The sequence below is a fragment of the Rhinolophus sinicus genome, chromosome 9 (assembly GCF_057876585.1).
Source record: "Rhinolophus sinicus isolate RSI-liver-muscle chromosome 9, RSI-T2T, whole genome shotgun sequence".
Lineage (NCBI taxonomy): Eukaryota > Metazoa > Chordata > Mammalia > Chiroptera > Rhinolophidae > Rhinolophus > Rhinolophus sinicus.
The window spans coordinates 39,994,806-40,017,293 of record NC_142509.1 but is presented as its reverse complement, the minus strand read 5'-3'; the positions used below and the strand labels follow the sequence as shown (position 1 = coordinate 40,017,293).

The window sequence follows — 22,488 nt, the reverse complement described above, 5'->3', positions numbered from 1 at the left end:
AAAAACAGAACTCTGCGGACTGAACTCCGACCCTCCATCATCCTGATTTCATGTGAAAAGGGAAATGTGGTGACCACACTGGCAAAGCCGAGTTTCAGCTGTGCCCAGGACGCTCACACTGCGGTGGACCTGCCCGTTTCCTCAGCCTGGCGGGCAGGTGCGTGCACACTCGGTTCACGCATGAAGCCGTTGAGTAATTTGTCCAAGGCGCATGATTAAGGAGCACAAGAGCAGATGCAAACGAAGGCCCACGCTCTTGGGGGGCCCCCGCCTGGCTTCTCAGGCCCACAGGCAGTGCGAGGTGGGAAAGGAGGGCTCAGCGACCAGCAGGGATTTGCTGGGCACCACGCAGCAACGCAAGGTAGAAATGGACAGAGAGGCCCCCGGTGCTTCCAAAGAGACAGGGGGCAGGAGCCTAGGGGTCAGACTGGGAGGAGGGGCAGCCTGGGGAGGGGGAATCCTGAGGGGGGCAGCTTGGGAAGGGGCATCCTGCGGGGGGGCACCCTGGGGTGGGTGGACCTCCGGAAGGGCAGAGTCCAGGCTGAGCTGGGGGCTGGCGATTGCATCAGGGTCCAGGCTGCCACGGGCCGGCCGGGAACTCTGGGGACTCCCTGGGGTGATGCAACCCTGTCTGGTGGCCACCTCACCTGCTGTGACAAGGGCCAGCCCAGAGCTCCAAATTCCACTGACCGGTCCCAAGATAGCTCCCAGCCCTGGCTCTGTGCCGACCCCCAGGGGCTCCGTTCCTTCTGGAACCTTCTCCCGATTCCTGCCACGCGGTCACGCTTGTCTCCTCTGCTGTTTACTCACTTTCTCTACGACCGACACCTGCCCCAGATCACCCTTCTCTTATTGAGCTGTTGTCCCTGTGTGTGCTTGGGAGTCGAGTGATGATGAATGAACGCTCTTGTGTCCTGTCTCAGGGCCCGTGCTCTGTCAGGCACGTGGCCGGTCGGTCTCTGGAAAGCGGCCGTGTGGCTATGGTTTGGTTCTGTACCATCACGGGGACAGACGGGTGACCTTCCTGAGGGTCACTGCGTCGCTGTCTGCACCGCCCTCGGTAGCCTCTGGTGCTGCACCAGCCTCTGTTCTCCGTAATCAGCTGCAAGTGTGCCTGACTTCTCCATAGACATTTATCCGCTGTCCAGCCCAGGGACTCTGGCCTAGAGCTGGGGGCCACTCGTCCAGGTCTGGGGACAGTCCTGCTTCTCACTGCTCTCCCAGTGTTACCGTCACTATCACCTTACAAGTGTCCTGGTCGGACAGCCACCTGACGGGCCTCCTCCTAGCGCTGCTTCCGGGTTGGTGGAAGAAGGCCCCTGAGATGGAGGCACAGGAGGGGCCTGGGTCTGCCGGCAGTGCTGTCACACTGTGCGCTCTCACTGGACACAGTGAGTCTGGACTGTTGGAATGAGCCTAGTGGGGAGGACAGCCAGCAAGATGCACTGGCCTGGAAGCTGACTACAGTTGGTCAGATGGTCCCAGCAGCCACGGCGAGAAACAGGAGGGAGGGGATTTTAGGGTGTCTGGGGGGGAGGGCTGTGTGATTTCAGGCAGGGGCTCAGAAAGGTGTTGCTGTGCAGGTGACACTGGACACAGACTGGAGAGGTGCGTGCGCGAAGGCCCTGAGGCAGGACATGCTTGGTGGTGTGGGAGGCGGGGTCCTTGGCTGGAACGCAGTGGAGGTGGGGCGGAGGAGGGCCCAGCAAGGTCAGGACTTGGGCTTTTGCCTGGAGCCCGTGGGAGCCCCGGGAGGGACCAGGTCTGCCGGGGCTTTTCATGGAGTCCCCACGACCACCACATGGAGGACAGACGAGGGGCCAGTTCGGAGGCTGCTGGCATGTTGCAGGCAGAGCGGTTGGGAGCTTGGACAGGGGTGAGAAGGGGGCACACCCTGGACATACCTGGAGGGCAGAGTTAATGGGGTGCTGGCAGGTCGGGTGAGGTTTGAGAGAGATGATGAGGTCTCCACCTGAGCTAAGATCAGGCCTCAGTCGCCCCACCTGGAAAATGGGGGCCAGAGTGGACGTGTGTGCTTGGTCACAAGGCTGAGTCACGTTGAGGTCAGCCAGGCGCTGGGCCGGGTGTGTGGCGGTGGGCTTCCACACTGGCCTGGCCTGGGGTCCTTGCCCTCCCTGGTGTGGCTGCGTCCTCTGACCTCCTTCTGGGAGGGGGGCTCTATCACCATGGCTGCAGTACCCCCAGGGAGGCCGCCCACAGCTTCTCCAGGGAGAGGCAACAGGATAAAAATAGACTTTGGCTGAAAATCCACTTGCACAGGAGATCTCCAGGTGACTAAAAGGTGACTCACTAAAACTGGGACTGTGCATATCCCCATTGTGACATTCCTGCCAAACATGCAGAGCCTGAATCTGAGGACACTTGGGCTGCTGACACGGAGAAGCGGTCTGCAGGTGAGCCAGCCTGCGGCCTCGACCTTCACCAGTGCCAAGGTCATGGAGGTCAAGGAAAGAAGCTGTGCCAGGCTGCAGGGAACAAAACCACTGGGAAACCAGTGCCCCTGCCATGCTGGGTCCGGTCCTGTCAATAGAGGGTGTTGTTGGGACAAATGCAGCAGCCCAACTGGGGTCTGACGTTTCACGTTATTTCCTGATTTGACCTTGGGAGAGAGTCCTGGTTTGCAGGAAATACAGGAAAGTGTCTTGGAGTCATCACTGCTCTCAAGTGATTTAGGTTAAAAAAAAGGGGGGGTCTCATACTCTGCCTGTAACTTCTCTGTGAATGAGATTATTTATGTATGTGGATATAAAAAGATGGGGGGGGCCATGTATTTTGTGGTTTCGTGTGGGCACCTAGGCCCTGCTTTGCAGACCCCAGTGGAAGCTATTACCACTGATGTGTCCCTCACGACCCAACAAGGAGGGTCACACTTCTGTGCCGTTTCCTTCTTCACACGAGGCAGAACAGGTGGGCAAGTTTTATAAAAGGGTTTGGCTTTACCCGAAGAGCAAGACCACCACCCCCCGTGACAGCCTGGGCTCTTACAGACCTGGTCCACGGCTTGCTCTGTCCTCTGGGGCTGTGCCCAGGGGACCCTCCCCCCAATGCACAAGGTTCCCTGCCAAGCCACTGGAGATAAGTGGGACCATGGGGGTGGGGGTGGTGGTGTCCTCCAGCAGGAGGCGTCTGTACCCCCACAGGAGTGACCCCAGTCCATTGTCTGGTCTGACAGGCAGAGACCCTCCCGCCCGGGACCAGCTGGTGCACAGCAGGCGTGGGATGTGGCCGGCTCCTGCCGGACCCCCTGCCTCTGCTGCCTGGCATCCGGGACGCGACCTCCTCTGAGAGGTGGGGTTGTCCCTGCCCCTCCTAGGGCCGGGCCAGTGGGGGAATTCAGTGATGACTTCCTGAGGTGCAGGGTGTGAACCCAACACCCGACAGGCCTAAGAGGCTGACCCTCCTGGTGGGAGGACCCTCCTACACGTGCAGACCCTGGGGGCCTAGGTCGGCTGCGCCTGCTGCCCCTCCCCCATCGCTGTAGACCAACTCCTCCTCCGTTTCTGTTCAGCCGCCTTCCGGACGCTCCTGGGGAGCAGTGGTTCCCACAGCTTCCTGTGCATCACATTTCAGGGGGTGAGGCTGACACAGGTGGTGCTCAGTTCGGCAGGTCCCAGAAGCTGCGTTCCCACAGTTCCAGGAGCCTGGCAGCTGCCCCTCACCCCCCGGCCCTGCTCTAAAGCGCCCAGAAGGTTCCCTGCTAGTCGTGTCTTCCTAACTGAACCCCACTTGTGCCGCAGGTGTTAGAAGACCCTCCAGGCGCAGGGAGGCCTGGTGGCTTCCTAGGGGGCCCAGCAGCACTGCTCCTGCACTTACTTCCCTGGGCGGCGCTCTGGGTGGGCAGCTGCATCCCAGGTGTGTCTCTAAGCTGGAGCCCTCTCTCTCTGCACGTCCTGCACGTCCAGGCAGGTGCTGTCAATGCCTGTGGTGAATGTGTCAGAGTGTCCTGCAGGAGACGTGATGTGTGTGTGTGTGTGTGGGGGGGCCCTGCCTGCAGGAGGGTGGTGACTGTCCCAAGCTGGCCTCCACTCACCCGTCTGAGAAATGGGTGTAACGACCCCGGGGAACATGGAATCATCAAGGTGGTGCTGGTGAACGCCACGGAGGAAGTGACCACTGCACAGCCCTTCCTAGAAGCCCCCATCACCCAAGCGCAGATGGGTCTGGGGTCCAGTCCTGAAGCATGGCTACCTGCAGCCCCCACCTGGGGTGTGTCAGGGAGCTGAGCCTGAGCCATTACAAAGCAGGGGGAGGTCGTGTTTGTCTGCAGGTATCACAAGGGAGACCAGTGGTGGCCCCAGCGGGGGGGGGGGGGCTCGTCTGAGTGGTGGGGGCTGCCCTGAACAAGGCAATCAGCAAGCCCATGGGGACCCGGGACAGAAGCCCCCAGGGAGGGCAGAAGCACCAGGGACCAGGGACGGCAGTGTGGACGCAATGAGGGTGGCAGAGCCGGCCAGGCTGCGGTGTCCAGGGCCCCAGGGGCTGGGGGAGGCCTGAGTGAACACCCCCCAGCCCTGCCCGCCTGGCCCATCCATGAGGTTTTGTGTGATCCAGCCTCTTGCTGGCCAGGAGGATGGCTCCCATCCCCACCCGTCTGTGACAGCGTCTCCCCGACTCCCAGCTGGCAGTCAGGCCGGGGGCATAGAGGCAGTAAAGCTGGGTGGATGGTGCCCGTGTCCCATGTCCAGCAGCGTCAGTGCTGACTGGCCGGGGAGCAGCTCCCGGAGCGGCCTGTCCCCCGTCTGGGAGGCTAGAGCGGGGCCGCGCTTGGGGGCAGTCAGGCTGGTCCCCAAGGCCATGCGCATGGAGCTCTCTGGGAGTTCTTGCTTCAGACGCTGGAGGGGCGGGGCCACAAGTCCTGCTGGTGTGGCCCCAGGCTGTGACTCCTGTCCTCTCGCAGGCCAGCGCCGGCTGTCAGAGTGCCAGGGCCTGGGCGGCTGTCCACAGCGTGCTCGGCGGCAGCAGCAACACGACGGCCAGCAGTGGGCCCGAGGCCCCAGGGGGACGGGAGGCCAGGGAGCTGCAGGAGCACACCTGGTAGCCGTCCTCCGAGCGGCTCTGGTCGCGCTGTCCTGGCCGGGCATGGGCCCCCGCCTGTCCGTCCGTGCCCTTGGGGGCGGCCTGCAGGTCACGGCAAACCAGCCAGTCCCGGGCTGTGGACTGCGGGTACCCAGGGGCCACCGCCAGCTCACCATCCAGCACCTTCCAGTACTCCTGGCCGCGGAAGAAGTAGGCGGCCCCTGGAGAAGAGGGAAGGCGGGCTGAGCTCTGGCCGCTGCAGAGTGTGGGACTCAGGCTGGACAGCAGGACAAGGGGCCAGAGCTGCGGGGCTGGTAGATGGGGCCTGTCCTGCAGGAGGGTCACTCCGTCTCAGCTCCTGGGGCCCACAGGTGGGCGCCTGCAGCCTCAGAGGCGGGGGAAGGTCAGGGAGGAGTCTGCAGGCGGGGCTCTTTCCTACTGGACTCTATTGAGGGCACACTGTGTGCCATGCTCTTCTATGTGCTGCGTGGGCACGCAGCTTGGAAAACGAAACAGAAGAGACTTCTTCCCCTGTGGAGCTGCCCCCCAGGGAGGACGGTCATTTCTATACCACAGGGGAGGGAGGGCCCGGTGGGGGTGTCCCGGAGTACGGAGGACGCAGGGCAGGTGCAAAGGCCCTGGGTGTGCAGGGAGGAGGGGAAAGTGAACAGCACCAGGGCAGCCCCGGGGCCGGAGGGCCCCCAGCAGGGTCCGTGGAGGGAGCACACAGGTGCACGCCTCGCTCAGGGCCGCTCCCAACCACCCTCTCCACAGGTGGGGACAGAGACCGCACTGGCTCACCGTCAGACCAGCGCATGGCGGCGTCCAGCGTGCTGGGGACGCCCCTCCACAGGGGGCTCTGGGCGGGGTGGCCGGGGTCCATGCGCCGTGTGTGCTCATCATAGCGCCAGTACAGCTGGTCCTTAAAGAAATAAGTCTTGTCATTGTGGGCCCAGGAGAAGGCAGCGTCGACGCCACCCGGCGGGAGGCCGAAGTCGGAGACGGGCCGCGGGAATCCTTCCTCTACGTTATTGTCCTTAAACAGCCAGTATCTGTCTCCTGGGGAGAGAAAGAGCCGGGGTGGGGCTCAGCCACCCCGTGCGACCCTGCTCCACAGCACCCACCATCCTCAGAGCAGTTACTGAGCACCTACTGTGCGCCCGCCCTGCGCCTGACACATGCTCTGTGCCTGGCATGGGTCCTTCCACTTGATGGCAGTCTGAGCAGCCAGGGTCTGAGAAGGCAACCACGTTGCAGACCAGGCCCAAGACACAGAAGGGCCTAGGAGATGCCTGTTATCTGTCCTCTCACCCACTCCTGCGAGGACATGGGCTGGGAGCATCCTCGTGACAGAGACAGAGGCTCTCAGCCAGGGCCAAAGCAGACGTGCGCGTGCACATGTGGGGCTGCACACAGAAGCACAGCGCTCCGAGGTCACCCAGACGTGAAACCCAGGGTGAGCTTCCAGACGAGGTTCTAGAGGCTTCAGCTACACCCCTGCCTCTACTCGGGGAACACCGTGACATTACTTGGCCAGGGGAAGGTGGAAATGTGACAATGAAAGTCGGGGAGGTGCCATCCTCCTCCCCTCTGGCTTAGAAATCATCAATCCTGTAATTTAGAGGGAAAAAAAGTAAAACATTCAAAAATCCTTTGCTAGACAAAGGACGGGAATAGACGTTCACCAAAGAGTCAAACGGCCGATAAGCACGTGAGAAGCTGCTCAACGTCACGTCCTCAGAGAAACATATGCCACGACCATGAGTCCCCACCTCACGCCCATTCAATGGCCACAGTCAGAAAACCAAACGACACCAAGTGCTGGTGAGGACGTGGGGAATGGCGCCTGCTGGTGGGGACGCAGATGGCGCAGTGTCTGTGGAAAGCGTAGGGCAGTTCCCCAGAAGGTCACACGCGGGATGACCACGGGATCCAGTAACCCACTGCTGGGTCGACACCCACATGAACTGAAAGCAGGTCTCCAAAAAGGTGTTTGCACAGCTTTGTTCACGCAAGGGTCACCCCAGCCAAGAGGAGGAAGCCACCCGAGTGCTGGACAACGTGCTCTGCCACATGGGAACGCCACTCAGCCTTAAAAGGAAGGGCAATCTGACCCCTGCCCCAACGTGGACGGACCCTGAGAACATTATGCTCAGTGACATAAGCGGGTCACAAGAGGACAAATACTGTGCGACTGCACTCACATGAGGCCCATGGACAAGGCAGATTCATGGAGACAGAAAGCAGACGGTGATGACAGGGGCTGGGGGTTAGTGTTTAATGCGGACAGAGTTTCAATTTGGGAAGATGGGAAGTTCTGGAGACAGTGGTGGTGACAGCTACACAACCCTATGAACGGACTTAGTGCCACTGACCCATACACATAAAAATGGTTAAGATGGAAAATTTTAAGTTATGTGTGTTTTACCACAATTGAAAACAAATAATTACAAAATTCTTTTGCCGGGGCCTGGAAACAGTGGACCTGCCTGCGAGCAGGGAGGGGATAAAGGCTCTGTGCTGACAGTGACGAGGGCCCTGGGGCCGCGTGGGGTGACCTGGACAGGGCGGTTGAGCCCAAGCGCAGGCCCCGGGGGGCCACCCTGCCTGAGGCTTTAAAGCTGGGGCTGTGGAATCCATTGGGGGATCTCCTGGTTTTTAAATGTTGAGAAAGAACCCTAATCTTGAAGACGCCACCATGCAGGGCCCCTGCCATGACTGCCGGCCCTGGGCAGGGACACTGGCAGGCAGTGACGCTGGTGTCAGTGGGGACCCACAGTGAGTGTGAGGGTCGGGTCCTGGGCCCCACACACGGAGGCAGGAGGGAGAGCTGGGTCAGGGAGCTGGGGGGCTACAGACCCTGTTATCCCAAAACTCAGCTGTGTGTGAGGGAGGGAAGCCCGTGGCCCCCAGGTGCCCACAGAGCTCTCAGGGCACAGTTCCACCCTCCTGCCCCCTGCCTTGTCCCCAAACAGATGGCATGCTCCCTGGGGGCAGAAGCCGCCTCCCCCAGCCCAGCCTCAAGGTGGGGTGAGGTGGGGTGATGCCCCTCACCTGGTGGGCCTGTTATCCTGGACTGCGACACGGGAGCTGGACGCGGCTCCCTACTGCACCCCCACAATCAATGCAGCTCCTTCCAGGGCTCCAGTGTCGCTGGGCTCTGGGGTCCCCGCCTCCTCGCCCCTCTCCTGGCTCCAACCTTCTCGCTCTCTTTGCACTGGCAGTTCCCTCAGGTCACCCGGAATTGACCTCATTACCTGCGCCTGCTAACCGCGTGTCCCCCCGAGATGAGGGGTTCAAGCTGTGGTCCTCACAGTGCAGCTGGCCACACAGGAGGTTCTCAGAGGACACGCCTGGTGGGCTGCACAGTGAGCCCAGCTGTGCCTGGAGTGAACCCCGGCCCAGGGCGCGGTCAGGTGGGGGCCCCACCTTCGAAGAAGAGAATGCGATGGTCGCTGGTCCGCTCGTACACGGCGTCCACGCGCTCCAGCTGCAGCGGCAGGCCCCGCCAGAAGCGGTGCACCTGTGCCGGCTGCAGGGACACCAGCTGCCGGTCCCGGGTCAGCCGCCAGAAGTACCTGCCTGGGGGGATGCATGGGCTGCAGGTGGTGGTCTGGGGCCCTGCCCTGCCACCCCGCTGGGCACCTGACCAGCTGGGCTTACCCTTGAAGAAGAAGGCCTCACCACGGATCTGGGCCACGGCATCAAAGTGCGTGCTGCACCGGTGAGGCACGTCCTTCCGGGGCCTGGGGACGAGAGAGCAGGTGGCTGGGCCGCCCCGACCCAAACCTCCGCGGGAGCCCCCGCGCCACGCTGGCGGCTCTGAGACGCATGACAGTCGCGTCCAGAGAGAAAAGCGAATTAAAGTGAGTTCCTGGTCACTGACGAAGGTAGAACCGTGAGTGAGCTGAGCATCAGGCATTTGGGCAGACGATTGGTCTTGCCTGGCCGCACGGCCTGCACAAGCCAACCGGGCTCCCCCCAAAACGCTGACTGTCAGAGCCAGTGCCCCACTGCTGGTCTGCAGCTCTGCCCTGGACAGGACACAAGCAACGTGACAGTGACAATGGAAGGCCAGGCTCTCAGACCTGTGCCGTCCGCCTGATCCAGAGCTTGGAACACGGCTGGGCGCCCGCGGGCAAGAAGCCAGCGCACAGTGTGCCTACTGGACTTGGATCACGGGTGTGCGCGTCTCTGGAAGGGCGGGGCTGGTGGGGGTAGGGGGGTGATGGCCTGCTCACTGTGGGCGCTCTCAGTGACTCTGGGGTGGCACACTGCTGGCACGTGTTGCTTATCCAATGGGTGAAACGAAGAACAAAAATGTCAGAGCAACTTCTTCCGACCTCAATGGAAATTCGTGATGTCCCACTAAGTGAGGAGAGTGTAAGACGACGCTGAAAACAAGAGCTAAGCCAAATAAAGCCAGAGAAACATGGATACGTGCGTGTTTCTGTGTGTTGTGTGTGCATGAAGGTGGCACGGAGACATGCCAGGCAGTTAGTGTATGTGTGTGTATGTGAGTGTGTGTCTGCATGTGTGGGGGGGCAGGGACGGTCTGCAGATTCTGTGGCATTTGTCTTGGGAGAGCGGGTGGCTCTGCTTTAAGCAAAGGGCTCGCTGAAGGGACGTCTGAGGCTCGGGGCTAAGAGACGGGCAGCTCTCAGGACACTCCCTTGGGACGCAGCCCTTTGGAATGCAGCCTTGTGGACAGGCCACCAGGGTGGAGGGTGCCCAGCGGCCCCCATGTTCTGAGCCGCGTGATAATGTCCCCTGCACCACGGGGCAGAGACCAGCTCCTGCTATGGGGGCAGCACTCCTGAGCCCAGAGTCTTCCAGCTTTTCATGTTACGGGGCAGCAGGGCTGGGAGAGCAGCTGTGCCCCCACCGTCCGTCCGAGGAGTTTAGGAAGCAAAGCATCACTCAGGGCTCAGCCCAGAGCTGTGCTTTCCTCAGAAGAGCCTGGAGCTCAGGACACTGATTGGAGGCAGTGCTGGCTGCACTGGGGGGACAGGGGCCCGCTGCTTACGGTGTGCTGGACCGATTGTTGGGGGGCTCTGGCAGGAGGTGGGGCTCCTCGGCATCTGGCTGTGCTGTGGGGGACACGGACTCCCGCACGCCTGTGTGGACAAGACGCTGCATGGAACCCACACGCCTGCTTCCCTCCAGAGCTCCCCCCTTTCTGGGACCCCAGGGTGGAACCAAGGCCACAGGACAGAGGTGGGGTGGGGTGGGGACAGGGGAGTGGGGGGGTGGGGACGGGGGCTGCTTGGGGGCGGTGGTGATGGCCCTGGAACCACAAAGGTGCTGGCTGCACACATCACTGAGTTGTACACTTGAAAGTGGTTAAGACGGTAAACTTTTCCCACAGAAAATCCAAGTGTCAGAGGGCAGTGGGCGCCAGGGACACTGGCAGAGAGGAGTGGGGGTGGGGCAGAAGGTGACCTGGCGGTGGAGGCGGGTTGGGCGGATGGGGGGACTTCATCACAGCCTGGGCCCAGCTACGCCGTATCTCCTGACGTGTCCCCAGCAGAAGGGCCCGGAATGGGCTCTGCCTGGCCATCAGGTCACCCTGCCTCAGCTTCCCCACCCGTAAGTGGGGACAGTAGCACCCCTCTCGCAGCCTGTAAGGACCGGACCAGTTGATGCACGAGGGCCCTGCACTGGGTCCAGGACCCCACGGATGCCAGCTGTCACACCCGAGACCACCTGGGGGTTAAACGTGGGGTCCTGCCCAGGGCAGAGGCTCTGGGGTGAGGTCTGGGCCCCCTGGCAACAGAAGCTGCATGTTCACTGCACACACGTGAGCAGGCGTGCCAGGCAGGGCGCTAGACACTGAGCATGTGGGGTGAAAAGACAGAGGAAGCCCCTCCCATGGGACTGCGCTCTGGGGCCCCGAGTGACAGACCCAGCCGGCTTTGGGGAGGACTCACCGTACAGCTGCCAGACACGCACCCTGTCCTCGTAGGGGAGCCCGTAGTGCAGCGGGTCGCCCACTGGGCCCTGGTAGTAGGGCTGCATGACCGAGCGCGGGGCTGCCACGTGGCCCAGCCCGATGGCGTGGCCGAACTCGTGCACGGCCACTGCAAACAGGTCCATGCCGTGGGCATCTGGGGACACGGGGAGCCAGTGAGTCTGGGGGCTGTGGTCCCTCAGGGCTTGTTGGGGCCCCACAGTGGGCCAATGGGGTCGACAGGGGCGCTCAGTCCTCCCTGGCTCACACGCCACCCATGGTAGTCGGCAGCATTTCCTGTACCGGCCACACGGTAACTACCAGGCCTCACTGGCCTTCTGCACCCCAAGTTCCAGGGGCCAGTGCAGGATACCCGTGCCCCACGGGTGGACCTGGGCCACCATCAGCGCAGACAGCCCAGTCCCACAGGCTGCCTGGGCACGAGCTCCATGGGGCCCCCACCTCCCCGCCCACACCCACACCCTGTGCCACGTGGCTCTGCCCTGGGCTTCCTGGAACCGGGGAACTGGGGCCTTGTCAGAAGTCATGACCAGGCCTGCCAAGGCCTTGCAGCTTCCGCTCCCACCTGGAAGCTGAGACCGGGATGGAGACAAGCCCGACTCAGCCAGTCAGAGGAGACCCACGGAGCTGTGCCCTCATCCCCCAGCCTGTAAGCCCAGCAAGACCCATGGGTGGGGTGTCCCCACCAGAGACAGCTGGGTGTGGCTGGCCGAACTAGGACTGCCCAGCAGCCCTCCTGAGCTGCAGGGTGTGCGTGGTGCTTGGGTCCTAGTGGGCCTTGGTGGCTGGCCCATCCTCATGGGGTCTGTCAGGGCCCCTGGGTCACGCAGGATCCCCGAGGGCTCACACTCAGCCTGGACGCACCTGAGGAGCGGAAGGTCCAAGCCTCGTCGTCATCGAAGTGGGTGTCCCCGGCGGTGTGGTGGTCGCCGGGGAGGAAGGCGTGGGCCACCGCGCCCCCCGGGCCGTCGAAGGGGTAGCGGTCGTTGTGGTCGGCTGTGGAGAAGTCGATCTGGATGTCGGCCCGGCTGCCCGCCACCTCGTGGAAGTTCAGGGGCGTGATGTCACTCCAGACCTTGAGCGCGTAGTGCATGAGTGCTCGCACCGTGTCATGGCCCAGCGGCGAGTCCCGCGGGAAGGTGCGGACCCTAGGAGGCGGGGCCGGGTCACCCGCACAGGCTGGGCCCCACCCACGCTGCGGGGTGCTCCCTGGACCTCCTCCCCCGGGGCTGGGAATTGCGGCTTATTAGGAAATAGGGTTTGCAGAGGTGACTACAGTAAGGATTGAGATGAAACCTTCCTGGGTTGGGAGAACCCGAAATCCAGGGACAATGTCCTCCTAAGAGAAAGAAGCGGACACACAGGATAGGAGGGGCCCTGGGAGAGATGGGAGCGATGGACGCTCCCCCAGAGCCTGGGAGGATCCAGTCCTGCGACCCACACTTGGGTCTCGGACTTCCGACCCCCAGAACTGAGGGGACCCTGGGACTTTCTGGGAAAGGCTGGTGGCACCCCGCCCACCCACCTCCAAGACAGGTTCCTCTTGTTCCACTTGGTGGGGGCTGGAGCCTGGCGCCTCCTTCGAGCTGGGGCCATGGGGAGGTCAGGGAGGGAGCAGCGTGGGGTTTTCATCAGCGCCAAGGTGGCCTCGTCTGTGGGGAGGGCGGGGGTCAGGAGCAGGCCCAGCTCACCCCCCGCCTGGGGTCCCCAGCAGCCCCAGGGGCTGTCCCCCTGGCTCCCGCATCAGGTCTGGTGGGGACAAGGACCAGGCCTCCAGTTACGGGGTACACCCATGACCAGGAGGGGGCACTCAAAGCATTTACTAACTCAGGGCAGGGCCTGGCTGGTTGGAAGGGGCAAGGCCCCAGTGGGGACCAGTATTGCCAACTCTTCCTGCATTTCACGTGACACGCGTGTCTCCCCTTCAGAAGCGCCAGGCCTAAAGGTCTTTATAAAATCGGAATTCCTTGCTAACGTGTAAAAAGTGGGGTGATCACAACCCCCCCCCGATTTCTGGTTTCTCTTGGAAATCTGGGGGTGTGGGCAGCACAGGGCTGGCACTCCTGCAGGGTAAGAATCAGCGGGTCCCCATGGCATGGAGGTTAAGTCCTTGCCGCATGGTGTGGCACACCCGGCACACATTCACCTCTGCTGTGCTCACACCTGGGCGAGGTGAGGGTCACCACAGAGGGGGTCCCACATGGTGGGAATTCTTGGTCCTGCCCCAGACAGCAGGCCTGTCCCCCCACACCCCACGGTCTGGCTGGAGGGGGCATCAGGACTCAAAGGGAGGGGAGTAGACACCAGGCTTCGGGAGGGCTGGCCTGGGCAGCACCCGTCGCCCATCGCCCCTGGAGGACTGACCCAGGACTCCGGTGGCCTCTAGACCCCCAAACCGCTGCATGGCTGCAATGGCCTTGGACAGCTCCTCTGGCGCCTGCAGCTGCCCCGTTGTGGGGTCCACCGGGGGCAGGTAGCCAAACTTGCTCAACCAGTCCTGTGGGCAGAGAGCAGAGTGAGGGGTGGAGTGGGGCTGGACCCCCAGAAGGGCCCCCCACCCTAATCAATGCCGCCCCAGCCCCAGCCCCTCCTTAGCCCACAAGGCACCGCTTGCCCCTTCCTTAAGTTACTTCACAGGCGGCTCCAGGAAAAGGGTCTCAATAAACTTGCTGGCCCTTGGAGGGGGTGAGCTTGAGCAGTGCACAACCTGTACAACTGCTCATGGCAGCATGCCCCACCTCAATCCTCCTGAGGCAGCAAAATGCCTAGGGGATGCTAAGAAATTCAAACTCACAAAATGGTTATTAAACATGGCAAGTGCCAAGTTCAGGCCCTGAGCTGACCTATGAGGCAGCAGTGTAGGACCCAAGGTGTGAAACCCAGAGAGGGCAATGGACTCAGACTGGGGACTTAGGAACCAGGTCACAAGCACAGCAGACATGGTGGCTGAACCCAGAATCAGGAGGCAGGCTGCCCGGGCTCAAATGCCACTCGGCCATTTCCTTGCTGGGCTCCTGAGGCAAGTCACTCTACCCTTCTGGGCTGTTTTGTCATCTGTGGATGTGAGGGTACAATTGTACCCCCTGGGAGAACGCCCCGCGTCCTGCCCGTAAGCGGTGATGACAGCTGGGTGTGTGCACTGAGCAGCCCCCACCCCAGGCCCCTGCAGGGCTCTGTGGGGGTCAGAGGACCTGCTCCCCTGGGTTCTGGCAGCCCGGCCAGGCGGCCACACACATTTCCAGCCTTGAGGCCCCCAGAGCACTTCAGGTGGTTTTGAAACTTTGCCAATGTTGAAAAGCAGGTTTCAGCTGCCGGTCTGAGTGTCTGGCCTCAGTATCCACTTGTAGGACAAGATGGCAGAGCTGAGGGCAGGTGCAGCCGGGGATAGGCACTGCCCCCCCCCCAAGTCAGTGGGGCCCTGGGAGTACCAGTTTGCAGCCCCTGCCAGGCGCAAAACCATAGGGACAGGACTCAATCTGAGGGGCTGGTGGGTGTGTGTGGGGACCTCCCGCCTACCTGGGGGGTCTGCAGCCTCAATCCCACCCACCCCGGTGCAGACCCCCCTCCCCAGGACGAGCATCACAAGGCCAGTCCCTTGCACTCACCCCCACTCCCTTCCATGACTCCTGCCCCTGCAGGGGTGGTGGGCTTATGGCTGGAGAGAGCATTGGAACAAGTCCCCAGCTTGCCAGGGGGACATCCCAATGACACACGTGAAGCAGACCAGGCATGGGGGGGTGTCTCGGGGTGGGGGTGGTGCTGGCAGCCCTGGCCCTCAGGTGGACACACCCTCAGGTGGGCACACGATGGCCTGAGGAGGGCCTGCAGAGCCCATGGCCCCCTGCCCAGCTGCGTCTTCAGCAGAGGAGCACTGGGGAGGGGGCGTGTAAGACCGCCTGTCCCCAGAACGTGTCAGCTCATACCAATCTCCGGGGGGCACAGGCAAATTGGGGTTTACATTTTTTTTTCCTGGTAGTTAATACACTTTGAAACATCAGAGGAGGCTAAGGGGGTGGGAGAGGTGGGGGTGTCAGCCTCCCAAGGGACGGGAAGCCCAGGTGGAGAAGCCGCCCTAAGGCTGTGGTCCCTGCAGGGGCAACGCTGCGCCCCAACCCTGACCCCCAGGGTGCATGCACCCCCACCCCCCACGGTGGGGTCGCGGCAGGGCGGGGCGAGGTGGGGGCACCGTCCTCCCCCTTCCACCCCAATACCTACAGAGCCGGGGTCCCACGAAAGGAGGGGAGCAACCGGGCTGGCCCGGATCCTTCCCGCGCACCCACCCGACCTCCCGGAGCCGTCGCCACAGCGACCGCGTCTCCAGGGCAACAGGAAGCGCTGGGGAGGGCTGCGCTGAACCTTCCAGAAGGCAAGGGGAGGGGGCGGAGCCGCCGGCAGGGGCGGGGGGGGCGGGGGGGGGCGGGGGGGGGGCAACACGCAGCGGCCGCCCTACAGCGCGTGATCCCTCCCGTCAAGTAGACGCCCCCCCTCCAAGAGCCCCTGCCGGTAGCAGATGGGCCAACAGGCCTGGGAGCGGGCGCCGCCAGCATTCTCGGGGCCTCCGCGCAGCCGGGTTTTATGTTTGTCACTGGTGGGCACCACGTGCGTCTGTTCTCCGCGCCACAAAGCACCTTGGTGACTTTCCGTTCATTCATGGGAGCTCCGGCGTCGCCCCCGGAGCAGCACCTACAGGTTTAACCGTCGCTGTGCCCGCAGGTCGCCAGGCCGCACGCACCTGGTCCGTTTTCCCCGCAGCCCCAGGCCTGGCTCCAGGCCCAGGCAACGCTGGTGGACCGACGGTGGGCTGGGGAGGGCCGCGCTGTCAGGCGTCAGGACGCTGGTAAACAAGACGCGTTCACCGTGCGCACTGTCTCATGCAGCCCTCCCCAAGGCCCACGGCCAGGCCGCTGTTGTCCCCACTTAGAGGTGGAGAAGGGGAGGCATATGGGAGGAGGACCTGAATGAAGCCAGCGTCCTGGGACATACGCTGTCCCCTGGTGCCCTGTGGGAGGCCACCGTGGTGCCTGGGGCTGGCCTTGGCCTGGGTTTTGGGGACAGATGGCTGAACTGGCAGTCCCCCCTTCACATTTCATCTCATTGGACCCCACCAGCCTGGGGGGGGACACACGTGTCATTAGCATTTGCCCCACTGCACAGATGAGGAAACTGAGGCCCACAGTCACACAGCACTCCAGTCTCTAAGACCCTGCACAGGAACCAGCTGGTGGGATGTCAGCTGGCGGGTCCTGTCTTTCTTTGGGGGCTAAGGGGGGTTGTGGCGGTGCGGGTGATCCCCACATGGCAGCATCTTTCCCAGGGGGAAACTCCCAGATACTCCCTGGGACAGTCGGTCGTCTGTCCATCAGACTCACCTTTACTGAGGGTTCGCTGTGCCAGGCATGGGGTGAGGGAGGGATAGCGAAGACCTAGGGAGGCCCTGCCTGCTAACCTTCCCCATGGAGACCCACGATAAACAAGCAGCCATGGAAATAAGTGAATCGGACAGTGATTGCATCACGCGTGAATGACAATTACAATGAGTGGCCAGGCAGCTAACAGTTGTGGGACGCTTTCCGTTCCCCAACCTACTCCGGCTCACAGCACCGTGCAGGGGAAGCTACTCGAGGTCAGGGGCATGTGTCCTTGGTGTCCTTTCATGCCTGGCACACAGTAGGCACAGAGGTTAGGACACCCACCCGACATCACACACAGAACCTTGGCCATCTGCTTTCAGGGCCTGTTCCTGTAACTGCAGCGCTGAGGGGAAGTGAGCGGGGTGAGGGCTCCTGAGCTGGGTGCTCAGGAAAGACAGCCCTGGGGTGACACTGGGCTGAGACATGAGGCAGCTCGGCAGCTCGTGCAAAGGCCCTGAGGCAGGGCCAGCCTGGGAAGTTCAGGGAGGAGAAAGGGCTGAGGGGCTAGAGTAGGGAGGGAGGGATGGGAGAAGCAGGCGGGCCGCTCTGTGACCCGCCCAGACTGCTCTCTATGCCTCTTAGAGCTGGACAGTGCCGGGGAGTGGCCCAGTGGCTCTCAGCTAATGGGTGACAGATGTCACCCCTCACGTGTGCGTGCAGCATTTCACTGGAAGCCCAGGTCCCATTAACAAGGAGACAAAAATCACAGCTGTTGAAGCACCCTTGGAGTCCCTGAGGACTGCACTGCGGCAGAGGACACGCTGAACCCTTAGGCCTTCAGCCTGCCCCCCACTTCCTGCCAGGCGCTGCTGCGAGCCATTCAGGGGCATCACCCAGTTCATGTCCCACTGACCCCATTCCACAGTCCAGCAGACTGAGGCCCAGTGCTTAGGTCACAGGCTGGTGAGCAGCAGCCTGGGACCCACACCAGGAAAGGGGACCGTGTCCCCTCCCGTCCAGGGCAGTCCTGCCCAGGCCACAGTGGCTGCCACACAAAGACTTCTCAGTGGTTTGGAGCTGGCCACGAGCCCAGAGCCTGAACTCACTCGCTGACATGTGTCGGGGGGGTGGTGATGGTTGGGGAGTGGGCAGGGGTCTTAGGACCCCCTCATTTAAATTCAAGCCCCTGGGGATGTGCCCCTCAGCAGAGAGGGAGGAGGGACCCGGCTGCCATCTCCGGTTAACTCTTTCCGCTCCCTGGCCCTGGGCTGAAGGCATGTGGCTGGCTTTCTTCACTGAAGCAGCTGCCAGGGGCAACCCTGCCCCCTGCCATGTCTGTGATTCGGTCCTCAGCCCCAGAAGGCCCATAGCTCCGTCACCCCTGCCACCCTGTGCCCCAGGATGGGGACGTGGCGCTCACACATGCTCCCAGGGAGGTCCTGGCTTCAAACCGTCATCACTGCCCCTGCCCAGCCCCTGGGGCCTCCTGGGCCACCGAGGGGGCGCTCATCCCGGCCACGCTCACAGACTCAGCCCCAGACCACCCCCACCTGTGTGGGTGTCGGGGAGCAAAAGTCCCACCAACACGCCATGTGATATGAGGCGGGAACTCAGACTTTGTTGCTGGGAGTAGAAACTTTAGAGGACAGGGTAGGAAATCTGCCAACATGTCATATCAGGCCTGTCCCCAGGCCTCGGGCAGGGCCTGGGTCCCGTGACCAGGAGGTTCTGGCAGTGCTCCTGGGGCCACAGCAAAACATTAGGAGCAGCCTGCATGTCCGTGACCACGCGCCTGAAGGAGGCGACATCCATGCAGTGAAATGCCAGGGGCGGGCTCTCAGAGACATCCCCATCTGGATATGGACCGTTTTCCGGGATAGGCTGCAAAATGAACACAGTGGCAGCAGGTTGTGTCAGGTGTACATCCAAGGGGCCGAGATCCCCGTGTCCTTATCGTTGCCCAGACCACTTCTGGAAGGATCCTTGGGAAACAAGGGGAGGAGAACAGGGAGACTGCACGTCTCCTGAATATTCTGCTCTGGGTTTTACCTACTCAGAAATAAAATAATGAAAAACTTGGCCCAGCGCTCAGCGGACAGCCCCAGTAGGGCCCAGCGTGCTTTCTCTTTTGTCCCTCTCCACCGGGCCTGACAGCCCACCATTCGCCAAGCACAGCAGGCCTCAATCCGGTGCTTTGTTCTCCAGCTAAAGCTGGGGTGGGCTGGGCTGGGGGAGCCCCTACCGGGGACCAGCCACTGCTCACAACCCTCTGGGCTCAGCTCTGTCTGGCTGAAGCTGGGTCACACTTACAAAGGGGCCCTTCTCCTCATTGGTGGCCACAGACCTGAGTGTCCACTCAGTGGGTCCCCAGGGCGGTCTGCAGAGGGGTGGAGAGGAGCCCTCCGCCCCAAATCCTGGCCTGTCTCGCAGCCTTTCCTGCACCTCTGGGTCTCAGGCTCTGAGGTGTCATTCCCCCGAAGGCCACCAGAGGCCGCCCTCTGCTCGTAAACCAGGGGCAAGAGGCAGGAAGGCTTCTCCCACAGTGGGGGTAGGGGTGGGGGTGGAGCAGCCTTAATGGACGAGGGGCTCTCTGGGCAAGGGCAGCATCCTGTGCTCTCCCTACTAGGCCGGATGCCACGGCCCTGCTGTCGCCCGGCTCCAGGCTAGGGAGCCGTGTCCCCTGCCCGGTGCGGGACCGTGAGCCCCTGGGTGCGGGGAAGAGAGGAGGCACCAGGTAGGAGTAGGGAGGAACGTGTCTGATCGCCCTCTCCCCGCAAGCAGCGAGAGAAACTTCAGAATTGCACTGCGTCTGGTGAGCGAACTTGGCTGGGCTAGGGCTCCACCCCTTGCCTGTGCGGGCGGGACCCCACTAGCCCTCCAGGCCAGCCTGGAAGCTGGAAGGTGGGGGGCCTGGTTCTACTGAAACTCAGCCCAGACCTGGAAACACGATGCCCCCAGCGTGTGTACCCCAGGAGGGGATCCGGGCAACCCCCAGCCACGAAGGGGCCCGAAGGAGGTGGATAAAGCACCCAGTTTCAGAGATAGTTTTGACTGGGAGGACACTGGCTGTGGGGTCCCTCACACGTCTGGATGCAGGGACGGTGGCTGTGCTCTCCCTGATGGCTTCGAGAACTGTGGTGGCTGGGCGGTGGTGGCAGGAGCCTGTTTCCCATCCAAAACCTGTGGCTAAGTCCTGCCAACAACAGGGGTGCGGATGCCACTGAAATGCCTCTGCCTCCCTGAAATCCACTTGAGCTCCGAATGTCAACGTCGCTGGGAGAGGGGCCCGCCAGCACCCACTGCCGGGGGGGGCACCGGCTGTGCGCAGGGTGGGGAGGCGAGGCCCCGTCTGAGCGCAGCGAAGGCAGCTGCAGGGGCGGAAACCTCAGAAGGAATCTGCTTAATCCACAGGCCCCCTCGCGCCCTCGCCTGGCCTCCCGGCCTGGGGTAGCAAACCCACAAAGTCTGATCTAAATCTTCCAGGTTCAGAGGAGGCTTCAAGCCAGCGGGCTGAACGGGGGAGGGGTCGTGGGAAGAGGCCACTGCTGCCACCCACAGTACGGCTCCCAAATCAGTGGGACAGCTGGTGTTGGGGGACAGGGGCGCTGGGGCTGCATCCGAGCCTTGGAATGGGAGGGGGACCCCATCACGCTCAGGACAGGGCCACGGGGGAGGCTGGGCAAGGCTGGCCGCCCTGGTCAGTGTAAATGGAGCGGGGCCAGGGCCAAGATACATGCGTGCCTAGTGGGAGGCTGGGGGCCGGCTCCCTTACTCCGCAACACCTTCATCGGAGCAAACTCGAGGACCCCCGGCGTTCCGGGCCCCCACACTCCGCAGTCCCAGCCTTTCCTCGGTTGTGAGTGCGCGCCCCTCCCCCCGCCCATCCCCTGGGAACGCACGCGGGGCGCACGGCCTCCGGCGGCTGCGACGGCTGTCCCACCCGCCTGGGGTCCCCCTTCGGGGCCGCTCCGAGCCGGGGAAGGGGGCGCGGGTCAAGCGACCCCCCGCCTCCGCCGGCTCCTGCGGCTACAGCGCGCTCGGAGCGCACGGGTCGGAAAGGGACCCGGCGCCTCTTACCCAGACCACGGCGCGCGCGCGTCAGGCACTCAGCCCACGTCCCCGCCTCAGCTTTCCTGCCCAGGAAATAGGTCCAGAGCGCCCTGATGGGGTCCTCCCGCACGCGACCCCGTCTCCCCGCCGCGCACTCACCACCCCCAGGCTGAGGTCCTCGGCGCTGGGCGCGGGCGCGGGCGCGGCGCAACCCCCACGGGCCGCCAGCACAAGCAGCAGTAGCGGCAACAGCAGCGGCGGGACCCGGGCCCGGGGGCGCGGCGGGCCCGGCATCGCGCTCTCAGGGCCGGCGGCGCGGCGTGGACGTCCCCGCGTCCCGAGCGCCCCGCGCGCCGCTGCCGGCTGACTGAGCCGCCCAGCGGTGGGGCGGGGCATGCTAATATATGCTAATAACCCCGACAGCGCGCCCCGCCCGCCGCCTTAAAGAGCCAGCGCTCCACGCCCCGCGGGGGATGCTCAGACCTCACCAGCGCCGGCCGCCAAGTCCACCGGAGGACCGGGGCTACGGCCGCCCTAGGGAAGGCGCTTGCCCAGTGTTCCCAGACGGTCGCGGGAGGCGGGGGCGAGCGGGCGGGTGGGTGCAGAGTCCGGTGGTCCCTCTCGCACCCCGGGGAGCTGACCCCGGCTGCCGCCCGTGCGCGCACGCGGACCCCACGCCGGAGCTCGGATTGGCGGTCACTGCTAGGGACTCCACGCCGCAGCCGCAGGGCCCGGCGGACGCTTGGTGGAGCCCTTGCACCGCAGTAGAAAGGGGGTGGGGGCTGGGTGGGAGCGGTGGGAGGGGCTGGGGTGAGGATGTGGGCGGGACCAGGGGGCATTGTCGGGAGCACGAGTGTGGGTGGGGGCGGGGGTCAGCGAGGGCCAAGGGTCTGTGGTCACTGTGGGTGTGGGGACGAGGAATGTTAATAGCTGACTTTTGTTGAGTTAGTGTGTGCAGGGCGCATGCTCTGCGCCTCCCATCCATAATCTCATTCCTTCTCATAACATTTTATGGGATAGAAACAATATTCCCATTTCAAACGAGGAAACCGAGGTCCAGAGAAATTAAGTAACTTGCAGGAGGTCACAGCCAGAAGATCTTGGGCAGGGCGTGGGGGCCTGCGAGGTTCAAATGCAAAAAGCCCCACATACCGGCTTTCTGTGCCTGCCTGGCTACATACAACTGCTTCCCCTCCACCGCCCCTCACTCCTAGTCACAGCGGGTATGTCGCGATTGAAGTCCCATTCTACAGACAGGGAAACTGAGGCCCAGGCACTTCCACTGAGCCCACGTCCCCCAGTCTTCAGGGCTGAGGGATGGGTTCCTTCTTACTGTCCTCCCCGAGTGGTGGTCCTGTCCCTGTCCCTGTCCCTTCCAGGGCCTCCTGGCCTGCAGATGCTGCTTCTGCTTCAGAAGACTATCATTTGACAGATGGAGACCAAGGGGAGCAAGGCACCCTGGCCTCCCTGTGACCCTTCATGGGCACATCGTGAATTTTGCACCAGTGAATCAGAGCAGCTGGGCTGCCAATGGCAGACACCCCACCTCACTGGCTGTAGTTCAGGAAGGGACATTTATGGGCTCACTGATGTGGACATCCCAGAGCAGACGGCTGTCAGGCAAGGCTGGATCAAGTCACACAAGGATGCGATCAGAATAGTTTCTTCATCTCCGTGTGGGCTTCACCCTCAGGCAAGATTTCTCCAGATGGCAGCAAAGACGGCACAGGGCACCTAGGCCCGACATCCTTCCTGCTCTACAGAGCCAGCTGCAGACAGACTTTCTCAAGCCACTGTCCCATCTGTCACTGGATGATGTGGATCACGTGTCCATCCCTGAACCAACCACGTGGCTGGGGGATGGAAGTGAGCAAGCTGCCTGCACTGAGCATGGGGAAGGAGGGGGTTGGTGAGACAAACGGAGGTGCTGAAGTCAGAGTAAGGGAGAGTGGTGGCAGGCAGGGCTGGATCAAGGGGCTCAGAACAGCCGATCGAGCGGTCGACCCCACTGTGTAACAGGCTTCTGCCTGCATTTGAGAACCCAGAGAGAGAACACTAGCTGAGGGGCTGTAGGAGGGA

At 62.8% G+C, this 22,488-nt stretch overlaps 1 protein-coding gene across 1 annotated transcript; it reads right to left on the bottom strand.

Annotated features, from left to right (window-relative positions):
• Positions 1-4,254: 4,254 nt before the first annotated feature.
• MMP17 (matrix metallopeptidase 17) lies at positions 4,255-20,789 on the bottom strand. The gene is made up of 10 exons (XM_019748713.3): positions 20,569-20,789; positions 13,373-13,505; positions 12,534-12,660; positions 11,873-12,156; positions 10,968-11,144; positions 10,064-10,154; positions 8,701-8,783; positions 8,467-8,619; positions 5,839-6,096; positions 4,255-5,258 (listed from the first exon to the last, which is right to left on the bottom strand). The coding sequence occupies exons 1-10, from the start codon at positions 20,701-20,703 to the stop codon at positions 4,933-4,935; spliced, it is 1,767 nt and encodes a 588-aa protein (XP_019604272.2). The 5' UTR covers positions 20,704-20,789; the 3' UTR covers positions 4,255-4,932.
• Positions 20,790-22,488: the final 1,699 nt, after the last annotated feature.